Here is a 17,694-nt window from a genome sequence, read left to right as displayed (position 1 = left end):
GTAGCACGAATTGAAACGTTGCCGTACTTTAAAAAAAATAAGCAGAACAAAAACGAAAAATAAAAGGCATTTATCTCAACTGGAGGCCGAACCGAGACTTCACCGTCTTTCGACAAATACGGCTATATAGAAAGAGACAGAACACTGGTTGGGTTTCGGAAATTAGGGGACAGAAATAAAGGTGTACATTGTCTTGCGAGTGCCGCCATTTCCTATTGAACGGTATGCAAATCAAGTCTTTTTTTTAAACGCGCCCAGTCGATAATTGAATGTACAGAACCAGAATATACAGAATATACATCTTACGATTCGCGAATATAGATGTAGTTCGATTCGTGCGCAATAAATAAAGGGGTCAAATATATCACTAACACATACGAGGACATAAGACAGGGCCGCCCTCCCTCGGGAACCTTGGCGCAACGTGCCGTAGATACGTAACCTTGCATTGGCGCCGTGTACGCCTACGAGGCGGAAACGTGCGGCGCAACTTCACCGCGTGTATCGAGCGACCGCGCTTGAAGTGAAACGGAACAGGAAATTGGCGTGCGGGGCAGAAATGCGCGTATATATATAGAGGGAAAAAAAAAGGAAGGTCGTCCAATACCGACACACCCGACGTCGATTGCCTCGAGCAGGACCGTTGTCGCTATCTGAGACAAGTCGAAGTGGATGGGGAATACAGGGAAGAGAATAGGGAAGACAGGGAAAAATAAGAGTCTGTCTTTACTGCCTCTTCGTCATGCTTCCTGTGTCAATGGTCTCCCCACCCCTCAGTTTTCCCCTTCTGGTCTCACCGATGCGGTAGGACTGCTGCATTTTCCAATTTCATATCCTGCGCTACACCATGTGTTTTCTTATATGTGGAGTGCTCGAGGGTATATGTCAGTGAAGCGAAAAGGCTCTAAGGTCCGGAACAGGCCGGAACCAGGGAGTACTAAGAGGGACCTTAGGGAGTACCGGTATATAAGTAGTAGATGAACCGCCTTCCTTCCTTTGCTTCTGTGTTTCGCTCGCTATACATTTATCTATTTGTGCCAACCTTGCGCTCATAAAAGTCGTATATGAGAATTGGATGACGGGCGTTCTTCAAAAGAGGCAGCTTTACGAAGTTCGCACCCGAAAGAGCAGCCGTGTTGGGTTCCGCAAAACATAAGAAGAAGAAGAAGAAGAAGAAGAAGAAGAAGAAGAAGAAGAAGAAGAAGAAGAAGAAGAAGAAGAAGAAGAAGAAGAAGAAGAAGAAGAAGAAGAAGAAGAAGAAGAAGAAGAAGAAGAAGAAGAAGAAGAAGAAGAAGAAGAAGAAGAAGAAGAAGAAGAAGAAGAAGAAGAAGAAGAAGAAGAAACTCTTATCGAATGCGCCCGCTAAACGGGACGGGCCGAAAATCGGGTGGCAGGAGGTGTTTGCAAGAATGTATTAAATTAAATGGACCGTAAATGATCAAGCAAAACTCACCCGGCGTGCACCTAGAGAAGGAGCTGGGGTAGGATGATGAGGCTTTACTTCCGTCACAATCTTATGAAATCTCACAGGAACAACATTGCGTTTCGTCAGTTGTCTTTTTTTTTAAATCAAGAGTAAATGCTGGATACGATATGGCGAACACTGAATTCCAGTCGTGTAAAAAATTATAGGAGGGCGCGCCGCTTTGAGCTAAAGTGGGCGTTGTCAAGGTAAATTACTGAAATATGCGTTATTCACGTGAATGACGCGATAAGAGTATGGATAAAGCTAAAAGGAAAAAAAAAGAAGAAGAAAAGCCCTTTACTTTTTGTTTTCCCCCGAAGCGTCTTTCGTCGAAACGGCGGGAACCGTATACAGAGCAACAACTACGGCAGTTGTACGAGAAAGGAAATTTCAGAGTGCTTCTACGTTTGCTTTGCAGCTTTATCAAAGGGTGCCGGGTATTGTAGAATGTCAACGCGACAAAGTGAATGTTGCCCCTAACGGTGAATGTCAGAAACTTCTTTGAAAGTGCGGGGATGCAGGGATTTCTGATGGGTGTTTCTTATACACCACAACGCAGGGGTGCATCCTTTGGCGGGTTTTATTCAAACGTCAAGTTAAACTGACCACCCACTAAACTTTATTTGGGGAGGGGGGGTATCAAATTACGCCCACTATTTTAAGCAAGTGAAAAGGGATATCAGACTCGAGAAAATGGCGACAAGAGTATGCACGTCTATCTTTATCTCAATACAACAACTTACATAAACGTTTACCACGGATACCGAGAAAGCAAACGTGACGTATCGCTGCCCCTTCAAAGCGTGCGTGCTCTGGATAGACGCTTCAGCTGAGTCTTTGGCTCATTTTCAATGCAATGCGCCCTCTGTCGTGCGTCAAGAATGAAACCCTTGCCTTGTGCTGAGCGGCGCTGTCATCGCGCCTCGCATTGTGAGTCCTGCGCTAGACAGCAATGCTCGCGCGAGGCCTTCCAGAACCACGAGGGAACGGGCTTCTAGAATCGTATAAGAAGTGCTTCGCATCTATCGAATCTTTTTTATTTATCTATTTTTTTCGTTATGCTATGTCACTATTGAGTTGTGTTACTTATTCACTGAAACCATTTCCCGATCTCTCGCTGCCAAGAATATAAACTCGATTCTATTGAAGCTGTCGAGAAAAGACGCCTCGCCTTGTCCTCTGTTTGCATTGCCAAAAAAGAGAAGAAAAAAACTTATTTTAGAGAATTATTTTCGCGCTTACCCGCTCTTCGCGCGTTTTGAAATTCCGACACGTGCTGTCTTCGGCATATTTGTGCAGTGAACGCGTAGGATCATTTTAGGCGCTGGAGTTTTTGCTTCCGCTTTTTTTTTTTTTTCAGCGATGACAGCTGCTCCAACTGCGATCGATGGCGCTGCGTGCTCGAACTTTGGCAGAATGTGGTTGGCGAGAGAATTGGTCTAGCCTTGGCGCTACGTCTAGCCAGCGTTGATCCCAATAATAATAATAATAATAATAATAATAATAATAATAATAATAATAATAATAATAATAATAATAATAATAATAATAATAATAATAATAGAAAGTGGGGAGTAGTTATGGAAGGCTGTTGACTGTTTCAGTGTCGCGAACGCGAAATCTTGGTAGGGGCGAAGCATGAAGTGTTTTTTTTTTTTTGAGAGAGATTTCTTTGAGGAGGCGCTAGTGGTCCCGAGCCTGGAACTGGGCATTCCACTGACGTCGCCGGAAAACTGCGTTGGAATGAAGCTTGGTGACGCTGACGATGCCTCAACTATGGCTCATACCCACTCGGGGAGATTGGCCAAAAATTGGTTGTATGAACTTTCAGGCCTTTCAAGTAATAAACAATCCAACCGGATGTCTTTCTGGTTAACCTCCCTGCCTTCTCCCTTTTTGTTGCTTCCTCCTCCTCCTCCTATAGCAAAAGGAGGAAAGAACGTACTTAGAAGCAGAAAGAGTGCGATAATTTTTATTTTATTTTTTCATTCGGACTACATAGTATAGCCTAATTGTGGCGGTGCTTCTCTGCATGCCCGGTTCCCTGTGGTATGCAGGGAAGTGTGTTATAGCCCCGCTAGCGTCGTCGGCTTTTTGTTGGGGTAACTGTTGCCTTGTTCATATTTGGTTGCACGTAGTGGTATTTACTCTATCTTTGTGGAACGTACCCGTTTTTATGGAGGACCGTGCCTATACATGACACGCCGTGACGAAATGGCCGCCGAACAGGTCGACCCCCTAAATTGCTTCCCACGTGGTAGTGCCCGAAAATTAACGGTGTGTGTAATCGTATATTTAACGATTTTCTTACCAAATTGTTTTCCTGACCCTTTCGTCGTCCTTATTTGTACCTTTTCTTTGCGTTTTAAATGTTCAAGAATGAGAGCGATACACCTACAACGCGCTAAATTGTTTTGGGCATGTGCGTTTGCGCGCTATGTTGGTCTTCCATAAAAAAAAGTAAAGGTAATTAATCTGGGGATGGCCTGCACCGCCCTGAAGTTCAAAGGGTGTAAGCCAATGAAAATATCAATGTCGGAAATTTCTCATGGTGCGTTTATAAAAAGCTATTTGAAAATGTTTCGGTGTTTAGCCAGTAGAGCTCGCAAAGCTCAGTTGAAAAGACGCAAATGCTGAAACTTAAGCTGATAAAATGCAGGGTTGTTATAAATATCATTCGCATGCACTAAATTTTTAACGTAGTGTATAGCAAAAAAAAAAAGGTGTTTTTGTGTGTACGTGTGTCCGTGTTTTCCTTGCGCTACGTTTAGGCATGGAAATCTAAACGAGCGTTCCACAATTAGGAAGTGTCCTTCCAATGCTTCTCTTCAGAGGATTTTCCCTCGTCGCTACCTGTATTTCTCATGTGTTGTGTGCATTTTTTTTTCGTTTCCTTGTCGAAACCCTCATTTTTTTCTCGTCACGCTTAATTTTTTCACGCCTCACGTGACTGTCGAGCGGATCGTCGCTGCCCCGCCCACTCCCGTCACGTCACTTCCGTTTCGGTAAGTGTGACGTGCGCTTTCCACGTCATTTCCTGCGCCAGCACGTGCGACCTTGTTGCCAGCGGTAGTTGCAGTTGCACGAAGCGTAGTGCACGCGGCTTTCACGCACTGGTCACGTGACGGTATAGCCGCTGACGTCACTCAAACAGTGCTACCTCCTCCCCCTTCATACTGCGCTATTTTCACCGCAATAGCACGAAGGTTGTGTGCGCATGCGTGGTAGAGAATGTGCCTAATATGATTACGTAGTTATTTAGAAGTCTATACGCTCGGGATGTCTTTCTGTCTGCCCGGCATTTGTTGTCGCAGACCGAGTGGCGGTGGGTTCAACACGCATTTTTTTTTTTTTACATATGATCGAGCTAATTTTCCGGCGTCATTTCCGTGTCGGAAATACGTCACTAAAGTTTTGGTGAACCCCGGCATGAAACACTCTCTTGGTAAAAAAAGGCGCTAAAATTCGTTCAGAAGTCATTCTCGACAACGCTACAGCATCATGGCTCTAAGCTGAACAAGATTAAAAAGGTGCACATGAGAAAAATCTACGAAACAAATAAAATATAAAGGTATTTAACTGTATATGTAACGTGTGTTTGCTTCATAGGCTATATGAGAGCACAATAAAAAATTCGTATTGCAAAGAATATACAAGGAACTGTGCAAGCATAAAGATTGAAACATGGTATTTAGGATAACGCGGTCAAACACCTTTGCTTACGAGTATTTCGTTCATAATGCGAATTTCTTCTTTATGTTCATAGCTGTTCGCCGTTTGTTGCTATTAATTGGTATAAACTTCGACAAAATATAGTTTTCGTCAGCATTTAGACCTTGCGTCCCTTTTGAACGTCATCCTTAAGCTTTTATTCGCTATCTTGCGCCTCAGAAAAACCCCCGTGACGTGTCACAGAACCGTTATCATCTGAACCAAGACAGGATATTTGATTTACAGAACGAATTCTCTCCAAAGTATAGGTGAGCCCGAGGATCACAGATCAGTTCTTCGTTGCGCGCGTACTCGGATTGCCACTCGACTCTTCGTGATGGCGGGCGTGTTAGATTACGGGAACGCATAAAGAAATTGACGAATGCTGCATGATGAGGTGATGAATTTTGTTACTCCGCACAAAAAGAAAGAATGGGCCTGTATAGACTACATTACAAGTGGGTGCCGGTGCCGCCGTAATAGGATGTTAACCTCGCCGTTTTTTTTTTATTTAGTCAAACAAACAACGCTATGGTAGACGCGTACTTATGAAAACTGCTGAGTTTGTGCGTTGGACGTTTAATCATTTCGTAAATTTACGTTGCGATGTAAAAAAAAAAGGGAAACGAAAAAGGGAGTCGCGGGGTTTTATGTATTCTCTTAAAACCACTCGAAGGCAAAATCCACAATTTTCCCGCTTGGCCTACGTACTGATGCTGCCCTGCTGCTCTTCGAAAGCTTTCTGTACATAACGTGGTTTCGCACTGCCTCTCAGATCGGATGCACCTCATCTGGTTTTGCATTGCTCCGTGATTGAACCACCGTTGACCAAGCGATGATGCGATGTGCTGACGTGGTGACGTATTAAATTTTGAATCACTCGTCCGCGAGACGCCGATGGTCAAATTTGGCGCTTGGCGGGGCATCTAAGAGGTTTTAATGAAAGTTCAACAGCGCAAGCGCTGGCGTGGATATGTGGTAGTGTTTGACTGACATGCAGAGGGCATGGGTTCGGTTCCGGCTCGACCTTATTCCGGCACAGTTTAATTCTCAATGTGTTTGAAGTTGCGCGGTGCTTTCCGCCGTGCGTCCTCCTTTTCGTCTGGTTAGAGACGTCCTAAAGCTTTCGCCTCCGAGCTTTGAAAAAAAAAAAAATGTGGACAAGAAGTGGGCATCGCCTTTTGTTATTCGAGGAAACAACTTCGACCGACAGTGTTTTGCGCAAAGTTCAAGCCGTGTCCTCAGAGCGTGTCCATCGCAATAACGGTAATGACCACTGCAATCGATAACTAATTGAGTGTCGTATGCACGATGCAGCCGCATCACTATTGACATATTAACGACCTCGTGAAGTTTGATATTCTATCGTTGCTTTCTGGTTCTCTCTTTTTTTTTTTTTTCATGCTGTGGAAACCGTGGCGGGAAACATTGCTGGCGTGTTTAGGTCCACGTGGAATTTAATGACCGCGCTGCCAATCGTTTCGGCGACACAGAACAACCTGTACTTTTTGCGATCATTTCTTCTAATTACATTTTCGGTCGAACAAGTGCTGATCTTCGTGGCAGAATTCCTGCGCGTGTACGCACAAGCCTATAGACATCGATTGGGTAGTAGCTCTTACAAAACTTTGTTGCGGGTCACTTAAGCGTAAATGTTGCGGCTCCAGCGCTCAGGCGGTCGTTAACGCATCGCCGATGTAGGCGATCGCGGTTGTTATGCACGAATAATAACACGAACACGTGTGTGTGTGCGTGTGTGTGTGTGTGTGTGTGTGTGTGTGTGTGTGTGTGTGTGTGTGTGCGTGCGTGTGTGTGTGTGTGTGTGTGTGTGTGTCATTTTCTACATAAACCTGAATGCTGAAACCGTTGGAAGATTACGTGCTAATGTGGTTCAAGGCCATATTTATTAGCCGGAATCATTTCCAGAGTCCTCTATCACGGCATCAGACAAAAACGTATCGTGGAATCGGCTCTTAATATCTCAAAATGTCGTCATTTTCCAGCTGGAACTGTGACTTTAGTGGAGATTTGGACTTTTTCCTCACTTCCAAAAGAAGGCAGATAATAGATTTGACGGCAATTATGGTGATGTAAAAAAAAAACTGCACTCTTAGTACTATATGCAATTCTGTGCTCACGTTCTACCAAATAGTATCGCTTGTGTTGGCACAACAAGTGACAAAACTGCTGGTATCTTCTTTTAATGCTTAGCCTTATGTTCCTGTATTGTTTAATCTGCTGACAGATAGCAGCTCAAAGAGTTGTGTCCATTTCGATGTTCCCATTAAGGTATCTGTTCGCTGAAACGGCTACTTATATCTTCAGCGAAGCACTCTTCACCTTCGACAGCCGTGTCGCAGGAGAAGCCGAACGCAGAGCAGCTGGCGGGCTTTGGCGGGGATTGTGCTCGAACCAGTCGTGGACCCCTCGCTCGAGCGCTTTCCCAAGGAACGACCTCTGCGTCAGTCGTTGGGCTTATCGTTCTTCGTGATGTTTCTTCTTTATGTTTATCTTACTACTTAAATGAAAGTAATGCCCGGATACGACGTGGTTTTTTATCGTTTCACTCGCCATTATTTTTATTTATATCCGGATGTGACATTCTCTATCCATCTCCGTGCTCTCTCCCTCTTCTGTAGTCTTCATTTTTTTTTCTGCCTTGCATTTGTGAAAGCAAGCAGGTCACCGTATACAAAGTTTCTCGTCGCTTATGAAAAATATGCCCACCTCGGCGCCGTTGAGAACAAACTGGTTACAGAATTTGCAAGAAACTAGGTCTCGGCACATTCCATTCCATATTTCTTTTTTCCTATTTTCTTTTCTTTATTTCTTTTCATATATGTGGGCATTCTTTGTTTCTTTCCTTTTTTGCCTTTTTTCTTTTTTTTCTTCTTAACATTTTCAGTTGAATAAATAAATAAATAAATAAATAAATAAACAAAAAATAAATATTTTTTTCCTTGTGTTTCGCTCTTTTGCCCTTCATCACTTTCTTCTGTTTACTCATTATTTCTTTTTTCTTTTCTACCTCTGTCTTTTAGTGGCATTAGCATATCGCTACGGAACTGAAATACATATATGATATTTTTTCGTCGTTACGTTCACGCAAACTCGTGTTTTTTTGTGTGTGTGGGGGGGAGGTACTTTGAAGAAAGAGTAACAACGTAGCGCAGTCGTGAAGTTCGTGCGATCTCATAACGCACCCTTATAAACGGTTCCTCTTGACAGGGGCCCATTTTGCGCTTCAACGAGCCGACGTATGCGCTCGTCAAAATTTGTACCATTAAAATTCGCCGATGTGCTGTTCTTGCCCGATTGTGAGCTTTTATCGTCCTGCTTATTTCATCGTCCTGCTTGTTCGCAGGTGTTGTTTATTTTTTGATGTTTTCATTTCTTTCTTCTTTTTGTTTTATCGCTGCTGCTCGTTTTCCGATAGTATGCCGCACCTTTTACACCCTCTTAAACTGCACACATCGCTCCGTTGCTAAAGATTTGCATATCATACCTTATACGCCCGGAGCTTGCGGTCGTGTTCAGATGTGCCGTATACGTCGCATCTTTTCCTTACCTTTTTTTTTCTTTTCGTAATGCTTTTCCAGCGAAGCGACAGCTGGAAGAACACAATTTACTGTTCACATTTTGTGTGTTTGCATTTTTCTCCCATGGTGTGATATATGTAGTTGGGTAGGCGGAAATTTTTTGGGGGGAGTGTGCAACTAACGCTCATGTATATCCGCACGTTCGTTTTGACGTGCGCGTGCGTATATATATATATATATATATATATATATATATATATATATATATATATATATATATATATATATATATATATATATATATATATATATATATCATATAATCTTACCTTCTCCCTAATTTTTTGCTTAGCCTCGATTGTTTTACGCCATTTACTAGAGCAGATGACCTTTATTTCGTCTATATCGTTGATTGTTTATCTTTCTATTCATCGGATAGATTAATTCGTTCTTTGACTAATCTTTTTTTTTCGTTTATTTTTTTATTGCATCTGCGGTCATTTTATTCTTCATTTACACCCTTCATGAGACGCCGCGGTGATACAATGGTTACAGTGTTCGGCTGCTCACCCGAAGGTTGCGGGTTCGATCCCTGACCTGCGGCCCTTGCATTGAAGTGAAATGCTATATGCCCATTTGATGTCATGGCACATTCAGGAACACCGTTTGGCGAAATTTTCCCACCCCCTCTTCCACGTTGAGCCTCTTAACCGTAGTTTTGGATCGTAAAGTGGCAATAATATATATTACGATATTTATTTATTTTTTATAACGAATGATGTTATGAGATCACAACTTAAGTCACGCGCGGCGCTGTAGTTGTACGCCGCCGGTCTCTGTAACCACTTCGCACGAAATAAGAAAAACAGCCTAGAAAGGACAGTGGGGCTCGAACCAGGGTCTGCTGCGCGCCAGCCCTGTATTCTACCACTGAGCCACAACGGTGCTTGGGGCTTGTTCGTCAACTTGTCTTAGGCAGGTTTGATGTCGGGAAAAGAATCGCGTTTATATCAGTAATAAGGCGTTCTGAGAACAGCAAAAGAACAACCAGGCGTCACAGAACGCGAATAGCGTAATGAGCGGGTCGTCCAATATTCCAACTTATTACATATAAGCTTGTTCTTGATCAGCTATTAACTGTGGCTCATTTGCACTTCAGGCACAATTCCTCATCGTCGTCAGCCACAGCATGAACAATTGGAACTAAATTCCTTGCAAGTGTTTAGTGTTTAAACACTTGCAAGTGTTTAAATTCCTTGATTGATTGATTTGTGGGGTTTAACGTCCCAAAACCACCATTTGATTATGAGAGACGCCGTAGTGGAGGGCTCCGGAAATTTTGACCACCTGGGGTTCTTTAACGTGCACCCAAATCTGAGCACACGGGCCTACAACATTTCCGCCTCCATCGGAAATGCAGCCGCCGCAGCCGGGATTTGAACCCGCGACTTGCGGGTCAGCAGCCGAGTACCTTAGCCACTAAACCACCGCGGCGGGGCGTGTTTAAATTCCTTGCAAGTGTTCTACGCTTCTCAGAAGAATGACGAAAAATAGCATAGCGAATGCCGGCCTGCCAAGAATAGTATTATCGCCGTGGTGGGTACCCAGCAAGTGTGCTTGCAGTAGGTATTTAACGAGTTTTTAGAAATTTAAGGGCTCTGAAAGGTCGCTCTTCTAGTAGCTTTCGCTGTGACTGTGCTGCGCCTTTCTCGCAAGCCTGGCTTTTTTTAGTTTATTTTCAAATTTTTTGTTTTTTTATTTGGGTTTTCATTTCTAGGAATTTATTTTCACCGTTGTTTAGTTTTTTTTTAAATTTTCTCTGACCTACATTTTCCTTGACCACGATTTCCCGATCACGCTGTTTATGTGTGCCTGGCTGACCCTTCTAAAACGCCGAGCACGTTCTTTTCTTTTTCGAGATAAAAAAAAAAAAGCTCGAAACAGAGTAAAACATAGCCGCTCGAATAAAAATGGCGATTACGTTTCGATTATCGAGCCTGTCTTCGATACTGCCGCGTTCTTTTGTTCCAAGAACAACACGAGCGACTAAACGGCGAGCGACAAAACGCGAAGTGGTTATCGCGAAGTGGTCGCCCCGTTTTCGCCAGCGATCATGTGATGCTATTCGATGCGAAGACCGTGTCCTTTTGTGAATTTGTTCAGGGATGCGCTGTAGTTCCTCACGTGACTGTATGCTTGGTCGTTTGTTTATTGGCCACATTTCGCTGACGCCGCCTGCACAGCCCTAAAGTGGCAATTCGGGCGGGCCGCTCCGCTCTTGCTCTTTACAGACGCGGTTTGCTACTAAAACAAATTGTGCTTTGTGTATTTTTTGCTGTTGTTTGTGTTTAGGGCGTCCAGCGGCACGGTGCCTACTTGTTATTCTTTTTGAGCGTTCGTGCTCTTTATATGTTTGTTTGTTTATGTGTTTTTATTTGTAAATGTTTTGCCTAGTCCTCGCATTATTTCCGTTCAAGATCCTCATCGCGATTGTTCAAATAGTTTTTCTTTCTTTTTTGAAGTAAGGGGTCTTATATTAAGCACATCGTGTTAAGCGTAGTAAACGTTTATTTTGTCCGGTTTTTATCATAAATTAGTCGTTTAGATGGTGGTGGACGCACATTTAGAGCACAGGGTTGGTCGCTATCGGAGATAAAGATAATGTGTGGGCTGATGACATTGCGATATTTATTGCAAAAAGAAAAACAGGGTGTATTTGGAAAAAAGTGCTTAACGATTTAGAGTACTCGGAACTCTACTTATGGGAGAGCTGAAAGCCGTCCCTTGGGAGCCACCACCGTCCAACACAAACAATCCGATTTCGTAAAAGTAAACGTACACAAAAAGAAGTCAAGGTACAACTATTTTGGTGTCGGTGTTCGCTCGTCTGCTAGAAAGAATACCTACCGGCTCAGCTCTTTTTTTTTTTTCACTTAGAGCACTATGATATAATTATATATTACTTTCAAGGTGTCAATGCTTGTTATGGAACGAGAGATTCGGTAGACTCCAGCTGGTTCTTCATTTATGCATTTTCATTTATTTATCAGATATATTCTCATTGTGAAATGACATTACTTGATTATGCGTATGTTTAATGGAACAAGGCAATTTGCGGAAAACGCAACCTATTTACAATGCAGCGAACACTTTCACGCTTTCGTGGGTTCGGATTATATTCTCCGCTGAATAACACCGACGCTAAGTCCTTGTACAAGCGACTTTTTGTATGATTTACCCATTCCTGTACTTTTGGAAGCGTCGACTAATGGACCAGTTGGTTGGTAATTGTAAAGTTGGACAAAAAACAACAAAAAAAAAACGTTCAGGAAGAAAACGTTGTAGATAGCGTTGCTTTGAACGCTTTCTTTGTACACAGTTATTATTATCATTTATTTTGCTCAACGATTTCACAGTCCTGCAGGTGCTCTTCTCGTCTATGCTCTCTATGGCTTCCAATGAAACATTGAGCACTCATAATGACAGACTGATACGCTGGTTGGTTGTACATAATTCAGGCAGTAACGCCAAGAACCACACGACGGACGGGAAAACAGCAAGACGGGACATGTCTCGTCTTGCTTCTTTACCGTCCGTGTAGTTGTTGGCGCTACTGCCTGAATTATCGAGAACTCGTGGCAGATACGCAGCTTTACTTTTTATACGTCGCTCCCGCATTACGGTGACGCCTACGTCGTTTCGCGAGCAAAGCTAGCCTGCCCCGAAGCTGCAGCGGTGCGTCCAAGAAGCATCAGTCACTCGCGCAGTGCGGCATTTTGCGGCAGGTAGAAACGAAAACTATTTTTAGGACTCCCGGCCGCCTGGTCTGTTTATCATTTCTCGCCCCAAGAAAACTTTTCTCGGCACTCACACGTGGCCGTTTCCCCTGTGATGCCGCCGGTGGATGTGGCATCCCCGATCGCGCGAATCATCCATCGTGCCACGAGGTGGAGCCAACTTTCGAGACTCTCTCATCTCACTTCAGTATTCCTTCTCCGTCTTTCCCTTTCCTTCTCTCTAACTCTTTCCTTTTATCTCCGCTGCGTCTGCTTGCGAGCCAACCTGTCGTGAAAACTTGTCCCCCCCCCCCTTTTTTTCTTCTTTTGCATTCGCTCTCGGGCTTCTCGCTTCGATATCCCTTCTTCCTGCTTCGCTGACTGCGCAGCAAAAGGAACGCGCACACCAGTGATGAAGACGCAACTAGCGCCAACTTTCAACTAAATTTATTGTGGCGTTGAGTTTGTTTGTATACTGACGCCCTATGCATTGTGCATGCGTGGGCGTGGTTGTATATTTTACGCAATATCGACTGCATATTCATGTGTACATTGAGTACAGCAGTTATGAGAATTGGAAGGTGCCGCCTTCAAGGAGAGAAGTTTTTTTTTTTAATTTTTCCTCTTCTTTCTCCTCATCGAGATGTGTAGGTTGTTCCCTTCACTCTATTTTCGTGAGAGAGAGATAATGAAATTAGGGAAAGGCAGAGAGGTCAACCACAATTTAGCATCCGGTTTGCTACCTGTGCTAAAGAGAGGGCTAAAGAAAGACGAACAAGAAAGCGGAGAGAACTGAGTTTGGTTGTCGTTCGGGCTTCTCGCTGCACCCTTACTTTTTTCCCTATATTTCTCTCTCTCTCTCTCCCTCTATCTCCTTATCGTGATGTGTGGCTTGTTTTCTTTGCGCTGTTTCCGAGCTGCGTTGTCTCTTGGGGGTCTCACATCTCTCGGGCTTCTCCCTCATCTTCTCTCTGATTTTCTCTCTTTCCATCGAGACGCCTGACTTTTCTTTACGCTATTTTCGAGTTTCGTTGGCGCGGGTCCGTTTAATTTTAGAGTCCTCGAGTCCCAAGATTGGGGCGGCCCCCGCCGAAAAAACTGCCGAGGGATTGAAGTGGGCGGTGGGTAAACAAACGGAACCCCGGCAGGTCACGAGGCAGCTCTATGCTCACCGTTGAATCTTATCGTTTGTTTTTTCTAACTATTCCGTTCCCAAGCAAACAAAAAAGAAATAGAATAAAAAAACACGCATTATCAACGAAGACGCCAGCTTCACGAGGCATGACTAAAATTCTCCGCCCACTCCCTGAGAGTGGGCGGAGAATAACAAAGTAAGTTTAGTGGTTATACGTATACTAACCATACGGATGTAATTATGAGGCCCGTCGAAGTGGGCAACTGCAAGTTAATTTTCACCGTCCTGCCTTGTTCAATGCGCCCTTAAGTCGTAGGGTTTTCTTCTTTTCAAGTCGCCCAAACGGCGCCGGGAGTCGAACCCCCGCGCCAGCAGCTCAGCGCCTTGGCGGCGAAGGTTCTATGTGTACGATGTCTGCGAGCGGATTAGATACGCGTCGTCTGTAGATAGTGTTAAGTCTAATAATAATAATAATAATAATAATAATAATAATAATAATAATAATAATAATAATTGTCCATCAATACAAAGTTGATAGACAAGATGAGAATAAAAGAGACCATGCGCTCGACTAAGTTCTCACCCCCCCCCCCCACCCCCTACATACTAAAGGTGGAGACGGTGACGGCAACAGAACACAACTGGCAAAAATGCACAACATTAACAAAATGAGGAATTATACAGCTTTCAAACGCACTGCAGATGGCGGCGTTCGCAAGAAAGCATAGAGAAATAGACATATTTCGAAGCTTAACTAAGAAGCCTGAATATATAAACCACAAATATACAAAACACAAGATTTGCGCGCTGCGGTGCTTGTGTTTTCATGCTTTGTTTATTCTATTTTTTTCTTAGATTTAGCCAGTAAGCTTGGAAAGAAAGTTTTAAATGATAGGAGTGTTAATTTGATATACTGTGGTCTATAAAATTTAGCGCAAAAAAGCTTGCGACATTCGTCGTGTTGTGTTTGTGTTCGACCGCTTTTGTACTTTTCACAGCCGCGATGATTGCAAATCTAATTAACACGACGAACTATATGAAGCTGGCGCTGTTTTTCTAACTTGGTGTTTTAATGAAAACTGGTGTTTTAATGGAACGGCAATGCGTCAAGTTCCAGCAATTATAGTCGTTTGTAATCTAGTCACTGTTGTCGTTCGCTCCTAGAACGTGGATATACCTACAGTGCCGTACTTTTATCCGTTGCGCACTTACTTTACTCTATTTTTTTTTGCATCTCAGTTTATTAACAGCATGCCCCTCACCACTCATAAACACCAATTTCATCACTTTCGATTACTGTGGCCCTTCAGTGAACCTGGCATTACATGTTTCTCTTTTGTACATGCAAAGACGAATCGGCTTATCGCTTTGCCTGGGACACGCTTTGTACTCGATAGCGGTTATCTCGCTATCGCACGAACAGGTGCGCGACATCCGCCGTTTCGCCGTTTTCCGCCGGAATACGACGGTAACTCCATCCGAAGGAAACGCCAACAGCAAACGCTAAAATCAGACGAGCACAGTAACCGGAGGTTGCGGTTTCGTGATGATAGCGAAAAAAAAAAATAAATATATATTGTGCTTGTAATAAAGATATTAGAGGTGCTTGGTCGGTGCTCAGCGGAAGACACAGTGACGCGATGAGCTCTGGGAGAGAGAGGGAAGGAGGGAGGGAGAGAGAAAGATAGGCTTAGAGGAAAATATGAAAAATTAAACGAGCCGCGCGAAATCCGGAAGTGACTTCACGGTGTCAGTGGCGCCGTCTGTCGCCGGATCGTCGTTTGCGAGTGAGGCGCCTCTTGCTTCCGGTGCGGCGGCGAGGCGAAGCTTGCGCTGCGGACGAGAAGGAAGGGATGAGGAGGAGGTCGGCTTGCGCTAACGCCGCGCGCTGGGTTCCTGTGTGGCGCCGCGTCAAAGGCGCGATTTCGCCGTCTGCTTCGCCGGCGTATTCCGCGGGCGCCTTTTAGTAAGGCGCAGCGCGCTTTGGAGCAGCGCTACTCCCGTCCCCATCACTTTATGTTACCTTTGTAGGTGTTCCGTTGTTCTCGGTGGGTTCCTCGGAACGTTTCGTGGACGTGTCTGTGTTGTGCCAAGACGCCCGCCTCCAAGTTCATCGTGCCGAAGCACGGCGGTATAACGCCTATCAACCCTTCGTCGTGCTGTAAAAATAGATAAACAAAACCGTAGCCTGTGCGGGAGGCTTGTTCCAGCTTCTGCGTTAACAAAGTTGTACATTGTGCTGCTATGAGTCCCCTAACCTAACCCTCTTTTGCATCTTTGTTCCACCCCCTCCTGCGATCGTCTTAGCGAGCGACAAAAAACTCTGCCCCCCCTCCCGCTCTTAATTTCAACCAGCGTACTGGAAATTGCAGCAGCAGTGCCGGCGACCATTGGCTTTTGCGTCACTTGCAAAACACCGGACGAGGCGACAAGTTGCGTCGTCTTTTATTTGTTCCTTCCTGGTCATCAGCGTGTGTGCAAACACCGGCTTTCTGAGCACCTACAATGAACGGGGATCCACCGGATAAGATGTCGGCAAAGGTAACAAGATAAATAATATTTGATTGCGTTGATTGACAACTGCTGTTCCTCTCGACTCAATATTGTCGCGAATACTTTAGGTTCGTGTCACGTTACTGGCTGCTTCGAGTGTGCATTGGGGTGTCAGACGCGGTAGCATATATTCGTGTAACAGAGCATTAATTGGAACTAGCTAATTGGGATTCACTGTGAAAAAATGTCGAGGCTCCAAGTGAACGTTAGAAAATACGCGCCTGTGTTAATTTGGTTTCTTTTGTGGCCGTGTTTTCACTCTTTACATCTTTCATGGTAGTCGTGTTAATCATACTTAAATTACATACTCAGCCGAAAAAAAAGCTTCGCGGAGCTTAGACGCTGTCACGTGTGACGTTTCGTAGCTTTGTCGATACTGCAAACACAGAAACAGAGATGTCTCTTATGACCTTGCTTAATCGCTGTAAGCTGTGCTAGACCTCGGTATGCTCATGCAAGTTATTTACCTTAGATAGTTCTAAATCAAATATTTCCAATCTTAAGCAACGCTATTGATTTACACGGCTTTCGAAGTGCTTGTCAGATTTGCGAGGCGAATTCTCAGTCGGATCCTCAACCTCGCGAAGTGAAATAATCCCAGATGCTGCAACAGCCGTAGCCGCATTCTGTTCTCGTTTTTTAAGTGAGCCCGACGCTTGACCCCGTCCCAAGGGAAGGATAGGACGGGTCCCGCAATGTCGGGTTCAACTAAAAAAAAAAAATTGTGGCTGTTGCCACTTTGGCACCTATAGAGCCCATATAGGTGAACCACCGTGAAAGTGGGAAATGCCACCTGCTCGGCCGTTGCTATTATTAAACGCGCGTGAAGGACAGACGCCATATCTGGATTCGTTTGTTCTATTCAGAGTCCAACCTTGCCTATTGTAGGCGCGCGTTTTTTCCCTAAGCCCGCGAAAGGAGTTGCCTACTGTATGAATAAGGAAAGGAGAAAAAAAAAAAAGCTGCGTGATTTACGCGTGAGTGACTGCCTTTCACGAGTATACAGAAGGGCCTGCTTTCGCGGTTTTATTCCGAAGGCTACGCATGGTTCCTCAAAGGTCCGCTATCGACCATTACGAGCGATGAGCCTTCTTCCAAGTGGCGCATCTAATAGCAGGAAGAGTATCGCGGCTAGAACAAAATAAAAATAAAAAATTCGTGGACGCCCGTGTAAGGCGAACAGTTGCCGCTTAGTCGTGTGTAAAGACAGTCACTATAGCGTTCGTAAACGAAACCGATAAGAAAGCAGTCAAACGTTGCGCATGCACTAGTTAGTTGCGGTGGTACTAGTTGCGGCGATACGTCGTGGTCATCTTCGGATCGGTGCCCCAAAGTTACTATAAAGGAGTGTTCAGCTAATGCGTATTGATTTTGACAAAACAAAAATTTGGGGGTGAAAACATGGACGCAAAAGAGAAGTCAGAGAGGGAATTAAAATTACCAACGCAAACGCAGAACAAGCCCGCACAAAGAAAAGAAGACACACACACGAGCGGTGTAAGAAAAGTGTCAAGG

General features: G+C 44.3%; 2 protein-coding genes across 7 annotated transcripts in view; one reads left to right on the top strand and one right to left on the bottom strand.

Annotated features, from left to right (window-relative positions):
* LOC119163436 (adenosylhomocysteinase-like 1) overlaps window positions 1–17,694 on the top strand; it is a 281,699-nt gene that overhangs the window by 143,852 nt on the left and 120,153 nt on the right. Inside the window, exon 1 of one of the 4 annotated variants that reach the window (XM_075873073.1) lies at window positions 15,536–16,167. The exons of the other annotated variants lie outside the window; for them this stretch is intronic. Within the exon in view, the coding sequence (XP_075729188.1) occupies window positions 16,132–16,167 (36 nt within the window). The 5' untranslated portion in view covers window positions 15,536–16,131. Of the gene's footprint in view, window positions 1–15,535; window positions 16,168–17,694 lie in introns of those variants that run through there. 4 annotated transcript variants of the gene reach the window in all.
* LOC119163437 (uncharacterized) overlaps window positions 1–17,694 on the bottom strand; it is a 143,332-nt gene that overhangs the window by 120,388 nt on the left and 5,250 nt on the right. The window lies entirely within an intron of this gene.

This window comes from Rhipicephalus microplus, chromosome 9 (genome assembly GCF_043290135.1).
Source record: "Rhipicephalus microplus isolate Deutch F79 chromosome 9, USDA_Rmic, whole genome shotgun sequence".
Lineage (NCBI taxonomy): Eukaryota > Metazoa > Arthropoda > Arachnida > Ixodida > Ixodidae > Rhipicephalus > Rhipicephalus microplus.
This window is presented reverse-complemented; position numbering and strand designations above follow the sequence as displayed.